General features: G+C 42.1%; 1 protein-coding gene across 2 annotated transcripts; it reads right to left on the bottom strand.

Moving 5' to 3' along the window:
• Positions 1-5,562: 5,562 nt before the first annotated feature.
• Mta1-like (metastasis associated 1-like) lies at positions 5,563-19,451 on the bottom strand. Of its 2 annotated transcripts, XM_077402016.1 has the most exons (12): positions 18,092-19,451; positions 16,896-16,963; positions 16,563-16,656; positions 13,323-13,505; positions 11,159-11,404; positions 10,807-11,075; positions 10,507-10,695; positions 9,997-10,419; positions 9,317-9,911; positions 8,648-8,794; positions 7,890-8,151; positions 5,563-6,802 (listed from the first exon to the last, which is right to left on the bottom strand). In XM_077402016.1, the coding sequence occupies exons 1-12, from the start codon at positions 18,204-18,206 to the stop codon at positions 6,664-6,666; spliced, it is 2,730 nt and encodes a 909-aa protein (XP_077258142.1). In that variant the 5' UTR covers positions 18,207-19,451; the 3' UTR covers positions 5,563-6,663. The 2 variants fall into 2 exon arrangements, with proteins under 2 accessions (XP_077258142.1, XP_077258143.1); XM_077402017.1 differs by lacking the exon at positions 13,323-13,505 and having other exon boundaries at positions 18,092-19,450.
• Positions 19,452-19,916: the final 465 nt, after the last annotated feature.

Here is a 19,916-nt window from a genome sequence, read left to right as displayed (position 1 = left end):
CAACGAGGAATCTGAGGCCGGACCAGCGCCAAAGCGACCAAAAATGGATAACAATTTGACATCCGTTGCCGCTGCAATTAACATGAATAACATGAATAACATGTCGACATCGGTTCGAATGAGCAGCACAATGACGATATCAATGACGAAAAAATTGCTTACCAGCAATGTGCATATTAACGACGTACGAATGAAGTACGCTCATGAAATTACACTCACTGAGAAGATACCGCCGAGAGTCACAGCGAGCAGACAAAATAACCAATCACCGAATGCGGAAAAACTGTCCGGAAGCATCTCCCAACCGACGAACAATCGTACCTTCCCCGTACCATCAACATCGGCGAACAGCGGTAGTGTGGCGAATAATTCAAAATCGTCCGAAGACTGTAAAAAACTTGATGACATATTACGTCAACTACGACAACCAGGTGGCGGACAGTCAGAGTGTAGTATTGCAGAAATACTAGCCAATAACGCGATGAACAGTAATAATAGTAATGTCGACCATGTTGACAACGAAACATCTGAAAACTCCCTTCCGCCGGAATTTGCTGTCATGTTAGAGTACGGTACTAAATTCGCAGATTGGTTACAAAAATATGGATCTGCCGTCTGTACCTTCCGCCAAGTATTTCAGATAAATGGTATTTTAAGAGGCATGTCGAACTGGGCGGAATCGAAGAAAATTGAACCAAAGGAAAATAGTAACGGTACCAGCTAACTGAAACTGACGTGTGAATAACTTATAAATAAATTTGGCGTATAGAAAGAATTGTACAATTGTACAATAGGGGTAAGTTGAGCCATAAAGACAATTGGTTAAAGGTTACATATTATTTTTAAAAATCAATAGAATTAACTATAAAACTATAACTACAACTATAACGAAATGATAATTTTACTTTCAGTGTACAAAAGAAACAAATCACATATATTCGCTAACTGACGGCCGAACGCAGATTTAAGTATATGGCGAAATGTTATCCCGCTTGTCACTTTTCTAAGCGCGTATTGACATGTTCATATGTATTTTGTTCACTGAGATATATTTGCGTCGCCCAACTTGCCCCTATGCTCAATTAGTTCCACTCTATTCTATTAATAAAATTTGTTATATTAAAGTAGAAGCTGATGGAGAGGCAAGTGCAAAGCGAATCTCAAATAAGTGGATATCTTTTTATGCAAAATTATTATTGCACATAAAGACCCTTTTAGCCCAGTAAAATGACAAAATCTTGATGAAATAATACTGACTGGACTGAAATTTTGTAAACAGGCTTGTTTTAGGGTATTATTCAACATATTAAAAGTCCCCACGTGTAGACGCTACGTTGCGGGGAGGAGAGAGTCTAAAAGGTCTCAAAAATCAGTTTTTCGCAAATAACTCAGAAAATATCGACTTTACAGAAATTTATGTAGGGGGAAAATTTATGTAGATATAAAAATTGTAGCTTACAAAATTTCGCACAATTTTGTTTTTTATTCAAGTCAGTACGACCAAATGGAGCAGAGATAGAATTTTTTTAAACACCGGTAGTTTTGTCTCGATTCGAGAGTCCATTTTCGAGATATTAGCGAAAAATGCGCGACGCGCGTATGCGTTAGCCTCGATTCGAGAGTCCATTTTCGAGATATTAGCGAAAAATGCGCGACGCGTATATGCGTTTTTGTTGCGTCGCAAAACTACCGGTGTTTAAAAAATTCTATCTCTGCTCCATTTGGTCGTACAGACTTGAATAAAAAACAAAATTGTGCGGAATTTTGTAAGCTACAATTTTTATATCTACATAAATTTTCGTAAAGTTGATATTGTCCGAGTTATTTGCGAAAAACTGATTTTTGGGATCTTTTGGACCCTCCCCTCCCCGCAACGTAGCGTCTACACGTGGGGACTTTTAATATGTTGAATAGTACCCTAAAACAAGCCTGTTTACAAAGTTTCAACCCAGTCAGTATTATTTCCTCAAGATCGACAAATTTCGAGTCATTTTACTGGGCTACTTTATCGAGATATATTACTGAACGATTCTAGCAAACATAAATCGCGCACTTTTAACGCGAAATCTCTTTCCTTGGTTTTGCGTATATCTTCCGAACGTATACTCGACGACTCCAGTAACAAGTTTCCAGTTTTGTATTGCATGGATTTTTGTAATCAGCGCTCACATATAAGTTTTCGTTACTATTATAAGAAATTGCGGAAATATTATAAAAAATTGAGCGAAAATTAATTAGGGCAATTCGATTATATTTTCTTGTATTTTAATGATAATACTTGATTCCGGTCGATGTAGACATTTTATTTGATATTTTAATTTTTGCAACTTTTTTAATTTTGTAGTGATAACTTTGTACTTTAGAATTTAAGAGCAAATTAAAAAGAAAAAAAAATACAAAAAATAAATATATAAATGTAAAAAAAATTTGTCTAAATATTTGAGATCCATTAAACGTTAGAAAACTAACACGGTTCTTATTATTTTTAATAAAAATTAATGACCTAAATTAAAGATGTATTGGCTCTAACATTCTAACATGATAATACCTTGAAAATTTAATAGATTGCTTCTATTTATTATCTGACCACGTATGTAAAATTTCAAATCGATTCCCTAACCGGTTCACGAGTTATTTAACTTTCAATTTTGCATGAGTTGTTATGGAATAGCAGCATATTCTCACTTATATAAACAAAATTATAAGAAAGCATCATTGACAATAATATTCTGAAACTTTGTGAGTAAAAAAATACTGAGTAACGTTTTTAAAAAAATTGATATCGATTTACTAATGCGTTCTTGAGTTATTAATGAAAAAGCAATGCAAAATTCCGAAAATATGTTATGACGTACAGGGCTAGAAAGGTAAATATTATGTCAATAACATTTTTTTGCACATCTTATGCGTTTTCAAGTATTATTCGATGTATACATAAAATATTACTAATATACGTAACGTTTTGTCGTTTCTTAAAATTTGTTTCAGGTGAAATACGTCCAAAGTTTTTTGCTGACAATCACTAAATTTGCAAAATGTGTAAATATATATTTATTTGTAGTGCCAAATATCATATTAACTAGCATTATTTAAGTCCTTTTTTTTACACGGATACAAATACATATGATGCATGTCTTAACTCATAAAAGCATAAAATTTCACCCAATTTCAAATTGAAGTAACTTTTGCCTGGAATTGTATAGTCAGAACATCCTTAAATATTATCAAAATTCTATTTCCTAATACATCATCTATAATAATGCATGTACATATCTTAATATATGTATATTTGATAGATAAGTGTATTTCAATTCCCACTTAATGTGTCTGGATACCTTTAAAAAAATATAAATTTATGAAAATAAACGTTTGGATATTATAACTGAAGTTTCAAACTACAAGAAAAAATACTTTTTTCTTTGATTTTAATTCGCGTTATACTTATAAATAATAAAGATGTCCGGATATAGGTACATGTCCGGGTATATTGATGGTACCTTTACCTTACAGCGCATAAAAATTATACATGAAATGATTTTATATGAATTATATATGAAATTTTACTCTAAATTCTGACGCGAATTACAAATTGTCTAGAGAAACTTTTAACGACATTTCAAACAATTTTTTCTAATATCACGTGATTTCACATATTTTAACTATGCAATAGGCCTGGCAGGCTATTATCATGAGGCCTTTTCGAAGTACTTTACATAGCATTTTCATGCCGTTTTGCGCAATTTTGGAATTCATCGAGATTTTAAGAGCATGTAAAAAAAGAAAATTATTTTCTACAAGAATGACAACAATCTCGCAGAAAATTTAATTAGGTTTGCAATACTTGTACATACTAGTGCAACTGAAATTTACATCATACATAAAGTTTTTTATATATAATTATAGAAATATAAAATAAATATTTTGATTGACGAAACACTCAATATTGATATTATCACATTTTTACATACTTACATTAGATATTATCAATCGAAGTGCTTGTTTATGGCTTTTTATGCCTTAGCACCTACAATTAGATATCTTCACATATAACAGTCCGTTAGAGAGTGTCATATTTCTAAACCGCCTTTGTTGTTAAGAAGGAAAGTTAGTCTATACAATAGTCGCCAGGTCGATTGATCTGATTATGAATACCGGCCATAGTATCCAATACTGCTTGGAACATCTGCGCAGACGCGGGAGACAAGGTACGCCCAGGGGTCGGCGACAGTGCACCCAGATCTGGAACAGAGAGTTACAGAGAGCCGAGCGGTGGGGATATTTATTGTAAAAACCGATAATGGCGATAATGCACAAAAAGAATAAGAAATGTATATACAATTCGTTTTTTAATTTTAATATTATGTGTTTTTCATTAAGATTGTACTTAAGACGGTCTTAAATATAATTAAGAACCGACTATATGAATACCGACCGAGGACTACTACATATAAAGATCGAAATAAGAAAAAATACCGAAATAAGTTGGGGCGCTGGAAGTTCATATTTTGTAATGAACAATAACTCAAACGATTGCCTCTTAATTGCTTCTTCAGAATCAAGAATTTCTCCCCTTTTAAAATTAATATTATTTTAAATATTTACGAAAAATGTACAATTTATAATTTTTATTTAAAAAACAGCTTTTTTGTGCAATTAAGATTGATTTATGATGGCAAATTGACTAATCACAGTCGAATGTGAGAAGAATAATCGACTGTGATTGGTCAATTTCTTAGAGCTTACACCTTAAATGAACGGTTACGGCCATCATAAATCAGCCTTTAGTTGCACAAAGCTATTAGAAATGTTTTTGAGTGAAAATTATAAATTGTACATTTTTCGTAAAAATATTTAAAATAATATTAATTTTAAAAGGGGAGAAATTCTTGATTCTGAAGGAGCAATCGTATTAAAAAATATTCCAGTGCCAACTTATTTCCGGTAGAAAAAATTATATTATTGTTGAAACGATGTGGATACTAAAGATTTTTAAAACATTTGCGTTGACCGCTTCATGATAAAACAGGAACAGACATATATTGCAGAAGGTAACTAACATGTTGCGTTATCCATCGTCGGTCTTTCCATTCCTTCCATCTTTTTTAGATCGATTTATAGTTTCTTTATTATAGTTTATTTAAATCTAATGATCAATAATTAATTAAGTTCTATTACATTCGTTCTATTACCATGTGCGCGATTCTCGATTCTGAGTAAAATCATTTATTTAAGACCAATGATTCTCTTGGAGAACATATAAGCTTTTATATAAGCGAATACTCACGACTCGTATTCGCAAAGTATTCGTTTGTGAGTACTCAAACGAATACCTTGCGAAATAATCCCGACAATTTCTCGCGGGCGAAAGACAAACTAATCGCGACATTATTCAACGTAGAAACGAAAGTCGAAATTATTTCATCGCTTCAGGGATAGAACGAGGAAGAGTTGGGGAAAATTCGTTAAACACGGGAAAATCGATGGTATCGCGACAACGAAGCCTTTCGCATGCAGTTAAACCTTTTTGGAACAAGAATCAACGGCAGCCGAGAACGATTAGGATACTGTTTTCACTTATGCTTATGTTTATTTATTAATTTTTTAGACGGAAGTCATCAAACTTGAAAATTTAATAAAAATATTCACAGTGAGCACTCCTTCTTTCTGTCTCCCATACGTACTAATTCATTCTCTCTCACTCGATTACATATTCTCTCACTTGGTTACATGTTCTCTCGCTCGGTTATATATTCTCTCGCGCACTCTCTCTCTCTCTCTCTCTCTCTCTCTCTCGCTTACTCTTTTTCTCCCTAACGCATTCGCTTCCGACGATCAGACATTCGTCTCTGTTACCTGCACGGCCGTAACGTTAGTTGCGCTCAGAAAATACAACGCTCGAGTAATTAACTTCCGAAAAACATATTGGTATCGATTTGGAAGTATGTTATACTTAGAAATATACTCCGTTCCAAATGTTATTCGAAAATTGTACTACCACTGTGTGTTCTGCGCACAACTGTTCATGAGCTTATCCGCAGATATCGGCCAATATTTTTTTATCGCTATTAAATTCGTACCAAATTTTGGTACTTGGATGTGTCCATGTATATATTAAGAGTGTGTTTGTGAAATGTGTGTATATGTATGTGTTGTGTTTGTCGTGTCGCATAGCTGTGTGTTATGTTGCATGGCTATGTGTGTAGTATAATGTATATGTACATTCAATTATTAATAATTATTATTAATAACAACAATAATTAATACGGATAGAAAATCATGTTTCACGTTGAATGACTTAGTTCGCTGAACATTAATTCTTCAATAGTACTCCATAAGTAGTGAAGTCGTTACAGTTCAACGATGTTCTCGATTGTTCAACATACACGTTCGGTCAAGCGAGGCCTTTCTTTTTTATTACCACACGATTTGATCGTCTTCCAAGAGAAAAAAAGAAATCTCGTCATGGAGGAGCTTTCGAAATCTTCCGGTTCTAAAGTTAACGATTGTTGCTCGATCGGAGCTGCCGATGACAATACACAAAACTGTGATCTTCACTATATGTAACTTCACTTGATTAAAGATTACGTTAACAGCGTCACGCTTTGCAATTAGTGAACCGACAATACAATATCGTCCGATTGTGTTCGTCCTGATTGTGCGGATTCAATCCAAGATAACAACCATGTCATCTTGACGACCAGCTCTTTGGAGGTGAAGCGGATTCAGGGGAAGCGACATTCTGCGCCACGGTTTGCGTGCCGCTCTTCGTAACTCCACCGAGGACAGGGCTCTTCTGGCTCTTCTGCAATTCGGTAAATTAGAAGAATTAGCATAGCAAATGCATGCGTTATTACCATATAATCATGATTATTAAAACATTAAGAATTAAGATAAAAAATTATTGTATTTTTTTTTTGCATTATCTTCTTTGAAATAGTTTTCATTACGTAATTAAGGAGGCTCTTACCCGGCTGCTCTAATCAATGTAGCAACCGAAAAATTATCATTAATAATTGGTTATAAAATTATCGGAAAATTAAATAAAAAAATAAATAATGATTTTTACATAGTGTAAGAGTAAGTTATATGTTCTATTAGTGTAAATATTAAAATTTATACAATAAGTCAGTTGACTACGTCAGTGCTAAAGAGCAGAACATGCGCGTGTCACGTGTCACAACGTCGTCTGTAGCAGTCTGCAGCTAAGTGAGGTGTAGCCGTGTAGCGTTGTAGCGAATGATGCGATGAAGAGATGGAGCCAAAAGAAAGATATAACGTGAGAATGCTGAGAGGGAAAATGAAAGGAAAATTCGCGAAAATAAAGGTTGTCAATGCGCGAGAGAATAATTATGCCGCTACCATACAGCGCAGAGAAAAGACATGTGCAAGTGAGGTTAAAAACTTCGCGCGATTTTGACACTCGGAAGATCATTCGCCTAACCTGTCGTACGTCATATTAAAACTTACAATATTTTTTATAACTCATCGTCAACACCAAGTTTTCTTCTTATCATTAGAAAGATTATTATTTTAACTACAATTCCTTAGTTTTTTGTTTACCTGGCTCGCAAACTTGCCAAGAAAATACATCACTTCCGGTAAAAATTTTAGTGTTTACCATATGCCCTGTGTTAAAAATGCGAATTTCAATACTGATATTTTTACAGTTTTTATCGTCAACCTATGCTCAAGTTTTGGGCATCGGTCCGTTGTGGTTCACTTTACAACATATATTAATTTCATAAAGATCTGTCATATTATGATCGAGGTAAGAGCCTCCTTAATAAATGTTATAATCAGAGATTTTTTAAAAATTTCTTTACATTCTTTACATTGATTATTCCTCGAGATTTATGCTTGTCTTCGATCATCTGACTTTTTATACTAACTTGATCTGTTCGGTGGCGCGGAAGTAGACATCATCAGGCGCATCCATCCACGACATGACTTGTTTACGCGCGTTACTTCTGGATAGCGGTGGACCATGAGGCAGCGTATGTGGATGAGTAGCCCTACCATTGAGAGGTGGCGCAAGAGGAAGAACTGCGGGCGCGGGGTGCTCCAGCGTGTGCTTCGGATGCAGTTGCTGTGGATGATGAGTTCTTTTCGTGGGCGGTGCGCCAGAAGGAAGCCCTGCGTTCAGGGCGATACCTAAAAACGGAAAGACAAAGACTCGTGACAATTTTAAAGAACACTTCAGTTACTTTGATATATAATCGTACTTGCAAGATATCTTCATGGCGTGTTAACGATTATCAATATTAATATCACGTCAAAAAAATATGCTTTTCTAAATTATTTAATGTGTATTAATACACGATTATAAAAGTCCCATTTGTCAGGTACTAATCGCTATTGAGATATAAGATCTTGTCTGGCTAATATTTCTACATAAAAAGACAAATTATTTAAACAGATTCTTGCTTAGACGCTTTATTGAGATGCACATAAAATTCTCTTTTTTTCATTACTTATAACAGTTTATATAAACAAAAAAGGTATTTTGTTTGGATATTCCCTATCCAAGAATTAATTATTATTGTTATCATTAATCAATAAAAAAATCTTGCATTTGCATAAAATTATCTTTCTATCGTAATGAAACACGAATGATATTAAACGCATTGAGCGTGATAGTGAAACTTACCATCTGAACCGTTGATTTCGTCGAACGGTCTTGGGCGTTTCAAGATATTCTGCTGGGTCGACATGACAGGCTGCGGCTGGGGTGGCGTCAACGTGAGCCTGTCCACCTCAGGCTTGTTTGGTACCCTCTCGTATAAAAGACTGCCATCTAAAACGTTAATACTTTGTGATCAGATAATGTGTGTCATACACATATGTATATGAAGGTAATTAACTAAATTATCTCTGGTTTTATCAGTAATACAAATACTTTGTAGTGTAATTTCTTTCTGCTTCGTGTAAAATTATCTCAAACAAGACGGAATACGAAAATATTCTGTTGTATATACATCATTACATACATGCATTATATACTTATAATTGTGTTGTAATTATAGTATACATGTAGAGAGTAAATTGAAATAATCAAGAATGTTGGATAAATAATGAGATAATATAATGAGTAATATTCCCAGTACAACAAACAAAAAATCATCGCGTTCTTCTTAACAATCTTATAATATATTACAGGTATACACCTACTTCATTTCTTTATTACTGAAAAACTTGTCAAGACTACCATCTCAAAAGATCTTACATACCTTACCTGATTTTTGTCTAATTTTTTAAATCATGTATATATATATATATATATATATATATATACATATAATAAATGCATGTTATGTACCCGGTGCTTTTGGCGGACGTGGAAATGAGACCCGGTCGGGCTGCTTGCGTTGCGCCGGGGAAGTCAGTGTCAGCCAGTCCCAGTCGCCGGGTTGCCGTGGTGCTGGATGATCGCCTAGGCGCGAGGCGATGTCGATCACATTAGGACGCGTCCGAAGTCGTACGGCGCGTGAAAGGAGACGTAGCTCCGAAGGTGTCTTGGATGCTAGCTGGGCGCATAGGTGCCGCAACGGCGCGGCATTCACCGGCTGATGGGGCGCCCGCGCGGCGTGACGTGTGCGCAATTGCACGGCGCACAGACGTCGCGCGGCACGCGCCAACAAGGAGGTGCGCAAGTAGAATGCGGACCGGGTCTTCATGACCGGTCGCGGCGATCCGCCGCCGCCGCCGCCGCTTCCGGCGGCGCCGCGCAGATCCACTCCATGTGCGCTCGCATAGTGACGGCTCAGGTGAGCCTTCAGTTTGAACTCCTTGCCACAAGTGGGAATGCTGCATCGATGCGGCCTGTGCGCGCCGCCCATCCCTTTGCTCTCTTCATCCGATCCGGCGCCAGCACGTTTCCTTTCGAGATCGACGTCGTCTATGCGCGACGGCACCTATTTCGTGGCAAAGAGAAAGTGGCATGAGATGTACAAGTTCGTCATTACAGCGACAATTTCGTTGAAGTGATCGTACGCATACCTTGAGCCCTCCGTACTTCTTCCAATATGTCCAACAGGGTTGACAGAGACGGTACTGCATGTGCGGTGGTCCCCAGGCATACCACTGTGGACTTTGGACGACTTGACAACTCTCGCATGGCTTCCCACCGACTCCGACCATAAGTATTCCAGAATTGTCGCCCACCATACTGCCGTTACTATTACCGTTCAAAATGCTGGTCGGCTTTCCGTTGTTGTTGTTGTTACTATTGCCCAGAGGTACAATCGTGGCGGTGGAAGGAGCGGTTGTCGACGCGGGACTCTTGTTGTAATTCGGTATGTATACTTGCTTCAGTTTACTTTCCGCCTCTACAGCTTTTACTCTTTTCTGTTGGACATACCGATCCGTCGTTTTCCACATGTAATAGTACTCAATTACATTCTTCAGCGTTTTCCACGGTAACTGGAAAACATAAGAAACGTACGTTAAATAAACCTGCTCAAATGTAGCTACGTTCTTATTCATTCATATGTATTAATTCGCGCTTACAAAGTCCGCTCGTATGTCGGCGAAATCCTTCCCATATTTCTCGAGCGCCTCTTCGAACAGATTCGCCTCGGACGCGCTCCATTCTTCCATCTCGTCCCGGCACAATACGGGGCCGGTGCTAGGTACTAGAGACGCTAAGGCATTCGATAAGTCATAGGCATGCAGGTGCAATGTATCCATCGCGTGAAACTGCAATACAATTGATAAAATTTAATGACACAATACTCTATGTAAGAACATTCATTTATCTATTTATATTTATCTGTCCGCAGAACATGCGCCAAACGGAACGTCCCTCACCAGAGTGATGTCTCTAGATGCAGCAGCTGCGGACATATGCAAGGAGGGCTGCTTAATGGAGGACGAACAGTCTAAGGCTCTCGCGAAGGTGCCTACTGATCTGCTAACGACGAGGAATTGATCAATTTGACGATCTGTCAAATTGTGTCTCGGAGTCCAAACCAAGGTCTCCAAGTCTTGTAACCTGCGAGAATCCGCCTCTCTCTCCGCGAGCGTCAAAACCGCCGGTATATCTGTTGCTTGATATCTATTACCTACTCTAATTTCGCCTACAACATAACAAGTATTAAGTTAATCTCGATTCGTTTCTCGTATATCGCTCGTAATAGAAATGTGCACCTTGATATCTTACCTTTGTCAGCAAGCAAAGTACGTTGAGCAGGATCAAATACTAAGCAGTAAAAAAATGAATCCTCCTTGTTCAGGTAGCTCGTCAAGGATTCGGTTTCATTCAATAACGTAACGCAACATTTGCCCCTAATGTGAGTGGCGGGCATCGTCTCCACTTGCCGCGATAAAAACAGTTCCCTGTGTTTCATTTGGTGACGTTGCTTAGAACTTAACTCCGTTACTCCTCCGGGAACACCTTCTTCCATCCCTATACACGACGAAAAAAAAAAGCGAAATAATATTCGTGTATCTCGTGAGATAGAATATCATTGTGTAAATCAATATAAGTTCGAATAACAGAAAAAAAAGAATATGTTATCAACAATGAACAAGTTAAAAAAGCTGAATAATCATATATATTTATAAAATAATACATTTAATTTTCTAAGCAAATAATTTTAAAACTTGAAACCATAAATTGTTGCACTTTACTTTTAATTAATATATATATATGTATATATCGATTTTAAAAACAGTCACATCACTATAAGGAAGAGATTATTTTCTAAAGAACATGCAGAAGAGGTATGCAATAACGGTAAAGCCTATCAAAATATAAATATAAAGAAGATAAACATAAAGGCTAAACACGCGAGGAGACGAAATGCTTAAATCCTCATACTTGAACATCCATGAAGCTATTTTCATTTTTCATTATCATCTTTGTCGCTCGTACCTTTAACTAATTGTCTTAATAATTTTTGTAATAAAATTCTATATCGATTTGGTATCGAGTGGAAGTTAATTCACGCGACGTCTTGTAGCTTTCGGACCCAAGACTAACGTACGTCCTGAGTACCTACAGCATTATCTTTTTAATTAATCTCTTACTCGTCTCATCTATTTCGCAGGAAGTTAAAGCATTGAAGTAAATGAAATGCGGGCAGAATCAATGAAAACTCGAGCGTGGTATTGAACCAAAAAGAGAAACATCAGCAAGAGCGGGCAACATAAAGGCAAACGAAGAAAAATTGCAAGGCAAAAACAATAATCTGCAACGGAAAGGCGATTAACTGTCGATAAAAAATTACGTCGTTTAGAGAAGCCTCAGATTACTAAAGTGTCATCATATATAATGCGGCGGGATTCTTCTTTTTATGTATATGAATGATAGGTGAAGGTGTGCCACGTCGACGAGACTCTAGCTGGACTAACGGGAGGATCGAGAATATTTAAAGCTGGCGATACGATAAAGATGCTGATAAATAAGATGTTCGCGAGAGAATCTACTGTTCTAAATATAAGAGGTTGAATAAATACGAAAAATCAATAATACTGGGCGAGGTATTTATATGAATGTGATTGTGAATGAACGCGAATGAATGATTTGTACGGGCACTTTTGTGATAAAAGTCACCGAACCCCTTGTCAATTAACTAAAAGAAAGGAGCCCGGGCTACGCCCAATTTGTTGTCTCTTTGGCCTTACAGTGAAATTTGCCTTGACTCGCGACATACACCAAGATTACAAAGAATTTTGATAAATCCCGCCGCTAAATCAATAGCCTTGTATCGTCACTGGCTTCTATATTAGACTAATGAGATAATCAAAAGATGCAAGTTGTATGCCATTTACCGACGAATCTACGCATTATTAAACGCTTTGTGTGTGTGTGTGTGTGTGTGTGTGTGTGTGTGTGTGTGTGTGTGTGTGTGTGTGTGTGTGTGTGTGTGTGTGTGTGTGAGAGAGAGAGAGAGAGAGAGAGAGAGAGAGAGAGAGAGAGAGAGAGAGAGAGAGCGAAAACACTTATCAATTTCAATTTTACCAATAACATGTTAAAATAAGATAAGGTTTTACAATTCAATACATAACTTATATTTCTGTGCCTACCTTAAATAAATATTTATTTTAACGTCAATTTTATAAGACTATAAATTAAAAATGTATTATCAGTAAAATATTAAAAAATGCTTGTGCTCAAAAACTGACCTCGCATTACTCGAAAAATGTACAAAAATTAAATTTTGTATGCCAACTAAACGTACGCATTTTATACAAGCGAAAAGACATGTGCGTTTATACGTTTCCTTACAATTGCTACTTTTGCAATCGCTGTTTCGCAGACGCAAAAGCTCGATTAGATTCGTCGGTAATTGGTCATCTTTCGATCGACTACTCTCACTCACCATGGGGCTCTTGGGCCTCCGATAATGGGGCCTTCAGCCAGCCCCCTTTCCCGCCCCCTTTGATCATCACTTTGGGCCCGATACCATCTTTATTAGTCATTTCCTTAGTAGTGTCGGGATTCTCGAATTTCTGATTCTGTGTACTCGCAGGGGATTCTGACCTCTGCTGCTCCGCGCTTGCCACTGGAATTTTCATTACAAGACACCCACTCTACGTATTTCTCGTCTTTCTAATCTTGTACAGAATAGGACGCAGGAAGATACGTACGACTGTGCTATAAAGCGCAAATACCATATCTTACAGCCCTTACGAGCTCTATACCGTGTCATCCACCTTACGTTCCTTACGCTTTTCTATCCTATCGATTCCGTACACGCCGACCGAACGAACACGTCGTCCGGCTCATCAAGCGCAATCGTGATTGCGCAATTGCGTTACGTGCGAAATCGCGATCATGATTATCTCGGCCAATTCCGTCCGCGTTTCTATTTACAATTCATAGCTCCACGTCGTATTTTCATTCGTGCGACGACGTGCGAGATCAATACCTACGCCACGTTGACCGTTCCTCCGCAGGAGAGTAGATCAAAATACCACCTCCGGCGGTCGAACCCTCATTTCGAGTTTCGCGGACGTATGCATAACGCGATGGAGTACAGATATCCCATAATTAACGTATATTTTCGCGTGGCCCGAGTGGCCCTTCGCATGCCGGCCGCTTCCTCGGCATAAAAAATAAGCGCGCGCGGAACGAGACAGCGGCGGATCGTCAGCGCGACGTTTTTGCACCCCGCGATCGACCGGCGACCGCGGGGCACGGAACGAGATAAAAATTCATTACGCTCGGCCGGACTTTCGCCGTCCGTCTAATTAGCCGTTGATCCTTCCAATGCGGTCCGTACGCGAGCGTTCCGCCGGCCGGCCGGCGTGAGCACGGGCCGCGACCGATTTCTCCATAGAGCCCTTTTCCTTCGAACCCCCTTCGCCCCCTTCCGTTCTCCGCTTGCAGTCACACGCGGACACACCCGGGTGCGATAGCGCCCGTAGTGCGTGTGTATCGACTTCCGCGAAAGACAAAGGAGAAACGTATATTCCTTTTTTTTTACACGAAAATTCGAAGTACATACCTCGGAGGAGCAAGAGAGAAAGAGAGAGAGAAAAAGAGAGTGCGAGAGAAGACGAAAAGGGGAGAGAACCCAATTCGGAGCAAATACCGCCGGACGAACGCATATATACATGGACGACGAGGCCGTTACATATATATAATACATACACATACTCAGAAACATAGACAAAGAGAGAGAAACGTGTACATATATATTTTATATATATATATACATGGGGCGCGAAAGAAGAGGAGGAGAAAAGGACGAGAAGGAGAGGAAGAAGGGGGGAAAAAGGGGGGAGCCTGGCGAGGCGAGGGGGACGAACGTACGGGGGGAGAGAGTGGTAGCAAATGCTTAAAACGAAGATGGCTAGTGGGGCCCACCATTTTCGCCCGGGCACACTCGTACACACGTGTCGGTGTGCGTCGGTGTGAGGGAATACACGTAACATATACCCAAGCAACCCCTGCGTCAGCCATCCATTTAGTTGAGGGTGGTGGGTGGACCGGGAGTGGGTGTAGGGGGGAAAAAGGGGGTGGTGGTGGTGGTGGAGGAGGAGGAGACGGAGGAGGGCCGGGAGGTAGATGGAGATGGAGGAGGATGAGGAGGTGGAAAAGGGGGACCTAGCGGGTGCACCAGCGTCCCCCCTTTCGTCCACCCCCATCCCCCCAGGCAGATCGATACAACCCCCGTCTCCCACAACCCGCCCAACCACCCCCGCAACTTTACTTATTATACATTCCCACCCCAAATCCCCGCGTCTCATTATCTTTGTCATTGCGAAGGAAAAATCGAGAAAGCCCCGGGATAATGTGAAACTCTACGCGCGCGGCGAGCGAAACAGAAATGCGTGCGTGCGTACGTGCGTGCGTGCGTGCGTCTGCGCGTCTCTGTGTGTATGCGTATATACGTGCGTATGTCTCGCGTATGGTCTCGCGTGTCTCCTGGGAACGCGATTTTTTCGATCCTTTCTTTTTCGATCCTCGGAGAACGGATTAATATCGAACGAGTAAGCGGATCTCGTATCGCGTTCAAGATCAGCCAGGCGCGAAATGTTCGCACCTCGAGCGCGAGACTTCCTAAAAGCATCCTCCGGGATTGATCGATCTAGAAAGGAGTGCGAGAGGACAATTTTTTCGGGAACCGGTTATTTACTCTCTAATAGAGACACATTTACGTAGATTTTCGCCGCGATAGATTCCGCAAATCGAACTAAGCTCCCCCCCTCCTCGCCCACCCCCCTGATTACAACCGTGTTATACGGCGACGATCGCGCAAAGGCAGTGACGCCTCGCGACTCTTCCGGCTCTGTGCGAGTCATATTACACGGCACAGCACACACGCACACACAGATACACGCGGTGTCGCACGCGCTCTCCCCCCCCCTCCCTCCTCTTCTGCCCTCCGATATCTCTCGAATTTTCGTACCGCCTGTATCGCGAGAGAGAGGTGTCTCTCGTCAATAATGATTGCCAAAGCGGAGAAAATCGATACCGCCTGGAAATTGCGGCCAGAATCTTCCATGCTGGAGAGATGAAACCGTGCTCGCGGATGAATTTTCCTCGCCTATGAACGGTTATCGATTTGTACGCCGGCGAGCGTTAAAACTAACTCGTTCTTCTCGTGCTTTATGGTAATTTCAGCGTCTCGCTCGTGTCGTCGCATTTTGCATACACGCTCGAAAACCGCGATTTCGCCGGACCGCCGCGAGCGGGGTAGCGTCGCGCTTAAGAAGAGACTATCTCCGACGGGCGAGATACACGCGGCAGGAGATTTTCGCTCCATTTTTTTTCCGTGTCGCAACTAACGAAAGCAGGCATTCGTGCGGTTGTTGGTATTAGTAGTAATACGTTAGTATACAATTCAAAAAAACCGGAGACTGTTACAAAATCGCATATCGGAATAGATCTTCTCGAGAGGAAGCGTGTTTTAGCTTACATCTAGAAAAAGGGAAGTATTATTTTCTTCGTACGTGAAAATATGTGCGTGAAGCGAGACGTATAAGGAGAAAAATCGGAATAATTCTATACTAACGTGAGACTCTCTGAGAGAGACGCATGGTCTTCCCACACCTTTTACAAATGTTCACGATAACACGATATAGCTTTGCGCGCGCGGACGTGTGTTACTTACATTGATGTTTGTCCGCCAGCATAACTAAGGTAGACGGCAAATCCCTCCGCCTGAAGAAACACATGACTTTTGCCTCCACATTCCCGTTCGCGGTCTGGAAGAAACGGGAAACAAAAAATAAAAAAGGTTTAACGAATTTTTAATGCCGAGTCTATAATCACGGCGGCTTAAGCGTATGCGCGTATCTGCATTATTAAGAGGACTTAAATATATTTAGATACGAGAGTACGGATGAATATAAATAGCCGGTCGATCCTCATTATAAATTTCTCGCTAAAATGCAAAAGCGCCGCTGCTGCGCCGCGAGAGAGACCCCGCTCTTAAATATCTTACCTTATTTAATTCTTCTATCCTCCTAATCTGATACGGCGACGAGGTGGTAGTCTCGAAATACACGTAATCTAAAAAAAAAAAATAGCAATCGTAAATCAACAATCTTGCAAAAAGAAAAATGCGAGAGAAAAGCGTATACAACAACTATAAATTATCCATCTCAATGAGCTTTAAATTGTCTCGCGTTTGGCATAACCGACGTCCTCTCTCGAAAAAAGGGAAGAGAGACCGGGTGAAATGATCTTCTCTAGATCTTTGAGATCATTTTCGAAAAAATTCGTTGAGGTAAAGGCGGAAGTAGAGATTTCGGCCGGACGTGCACGCTGCCGCTGCCGTCGCTACCGGTGATACAAAATCGAAAAGAGAGGGAAGAGTAGGGGTGAGAGGACGAAAGGAAGGGGAAAGGGAAAACGGTCTCTCGCTCTCGTCGCCGAGATCTAGCGCGCGGCACCTCGTGTACGGCGCATCGATACAACGAATACGGCGGGCTCCAGGCGGTAATCGCCAGGATCCAATTTTGATCCGCGAGATTTGTCGCGTAAGAAATTAGCGTGACCTGGACGTGAGATAGGACGGTTGCACGGGGGGAAGGAGGGAGGGGGGACGCGGGGGAGGAAGGTGGCGAACGAAGGGCAGAGGGGAAAACACGGGACAGGGGGGAGAGAGAGAGAGAGAGAGAGAGAGAGAGAGAGAGAGAGAGAGAGAGAGAGAAGGAAGAATGGAGGAGTCGGATTAGCGAGGAGGGGGGGAGGAAAAGCCGGAGCGTAGGTATAGGACGTTACCGAAGGGGGGAGAAGGGGGGCCGAGGGGTGGCGGAGAGAACGAGGGAGATCCAGATGAAGAGTGGAAAGAAGAGAGGGCGCGCGGGGAGCGGGGGCGAGCGGTAAAAGCGGGAGGGGAAGGGGGAAGAACGCGCCGCGCGCGGAGGGTATAGGGGACGCCATTGCGATGCCATTTGCAAACATTAATTTCTCGGAGTTAATTAAAGCCGCTCTCTCTCTCTCTCTCTCTCTCTCTCTCTCTCCCTCTCTTCGTCTCTCACATTCTCGAATTCACGAAAACGACGACGACGAGGACGACGTTGACGATCGACATCGCTATCGTCGTCGGTCGTCGTCGTTGTCGCCGGACAACGTTCCCCTCGACTCCGGAGTCCGGACAACACAGGCCGCGGAATGCATGCGGTTATACTTTACCTCCCACCCGGTACATGTTGGCCGTCATGTCGTTGGCGTCCTGCGTGGACCCGAGAGCGAAATTGGCGTTCTCGTGGTTACTGTGGCCCTCGTGGTATTCGGCCGGCATCGGCATCAAGACTTCGTCGTCCTCCGCAACGTGTGTTACAATCCCCCGCGGTCGCCGCCGCCGATCGCGGCACTCTCTGTCTCTCTCTCTCTCCCTCCGTCTAAATTATCACCGTCGCTCTCTATCTTACTCCGGCAGTTCCCCGCGTACTCACTCTATATCTTTCTCTCTCTTTCGTCACCCGAACGGCACGGTCAACACCTCGCGGCGAACTCACTCCATCGCGTTTGTTTGCCCATCGTCGATCCGCCGCTATCAAACTTTCGTTGCCGTCTGCCTCTCGCCGCCAGTGCGTCCTCTGTATGTCTGTCTCTGTTCTCTCTCTCTCTCTCTCTCTCTCTCTCTCTCCCGGGGAGGAGAGGGTAAAGGGGGGGTTTCGCTCTTTCTATTGCCCTATCTCCGTCCTCCTCCGTCTCTCCCTCTCTTTCTCTCCTTCCTTCCTTCCTGCCCTCCCTCCCTCCCTCCCACCTGCGGGGGTTCGCACGGTCGCTACCTGTGTCTTCTCCGTCTCCTTCTCTCCCGCGGGCCGGAGTACTATGTGCGTGCTGCCCACCGTCGAACTGTTATTCACAACACTCGGATATAACGTTCCGCGGTTCCGTTCGGCTCGTTCCGTTTTTCAACGACACGCTTACCCGACGACGGACGAGCGAGCGTGCGAGCGTGCGTGCGTAAATGCGTGAACGCGTGAACGCGGTGCGTGCGTGCGTGCGTGCGAGCGACACGCAGCTACGCAGCACGCAACACACCGGGAGGGCGGGAAAATCCCCCGGTACGGTCGGCGTCGATTCACGCGACCGTCTCGTCGTCGAGCTCGCACACACGTGTCACCGTGCGAGACGCGGGGGCTAACAAGGTCGTCGGCGACCGCCGCCGCTGCCGCCGCTCGTAGCGTCGAGGCCGACACGGCCCGCCATTTTCGTTCGTCGCGGCGCGGCGAGCCGCGAGCCGCTCACCGCTCACCGCTGACGCGCGCGGACCGAGGGGCTGCGCCGGACGCCGGAGTTGCCTCTCGCCACCCCGGGACCCCGAGTCGGCCGTCCGTCCTGTCCGCGTCCGCGAGAGACCCACCTCACCCGTTCGCACACTCTCGAGCGGCGTCCACGGTCGCCGCCGCCGCCGCGTCGCGATAGTACCACGTCCCTTTCGACTCGCGAATCGCGATCCACCGCACCGCTCGCTCGCGCCTGTGCGAGTCGCGAGTCGCGAGAAGCCAACGCACTCCCCGGCCCCGGCCCCGGCGCGTTCGGTTAACGGAGAAATAACCGATGGCCGAGCGCGAGCGCCGCCGCGCGGATCTGCCGCGGACGGCCCGTCTAGAGACTTTCTGGTCGAAGCCCGAAACGCGGTGACCCGCGATTGGTCCGCCATTTCTTTTTAATTTGTAACTATATAGTTTTTCTAAAAATTCTATTTCGATTGAACATTGAATATAATAAATAAATTGGCACTTTGAAGATTTAATTTTTTTTTTATACTACCGTAATGAAACTAATTCATATCTTGTGTTAATTTGCGCGGCAGTCGCCATGAAACACTAGTATTTTGAATTATGTCGCCAAATCGCCATAAATTTACATTATTATGAATGGAGCGGTAAAAGCCATAGTGGTGTAAGTCAAATTTTTTAAAATATTGCTTCGTGTGCATAGATGCAATATATAAATTGCGTTTATGCACACGAGTCGATATTTCAAGAAACTTGACTTACACCAC

The sequence above is a fragment of the Temnothorax americanus genome, unplaced genomic scaffold (genome assembly GCF_048541705.1).
Source record: "Temnothorax americanus isolate GAGA-0224 unplaced genomic scaffold, ASM4854170v1 Scaffold15, whole genome shotgun sequence".
NCBI classification, from domain to species: domain Eukaryota; kingdom Metazoa; phylum Arthropoda; class Insecta; order Hymenoptera; family Formicidae; genus Temnothorax; species Temnothorax americanus.
Note: the sequence above shows the minus strand (reverse complement) of the source record. Positions and strands in the feature narration are given on the sequence as shown.

Coding starts and splice junctions, on each gene's coding strand:
- Mta1-like (XM_077402016.1), bottom strand. CDS start 18,206: ATGCCGATGCCGGCCGAATACCACGAGGGCCACAGTAACCACGAGAAC. Junction 11,405..13,322: donor GGAGGCCCAAGAGCCCCATG/GTGAGTGAGAGT, acceptor CGTCGTGTATAG/GGATGGAAGAAGGTGTTCCC. Junction 10,696..10,806: donor CATCTAGAGACATCACTCTG/GTGAGGGACGTT, acceptor ATTGTATTGCAG/TTTCACGCGATGGATACATT.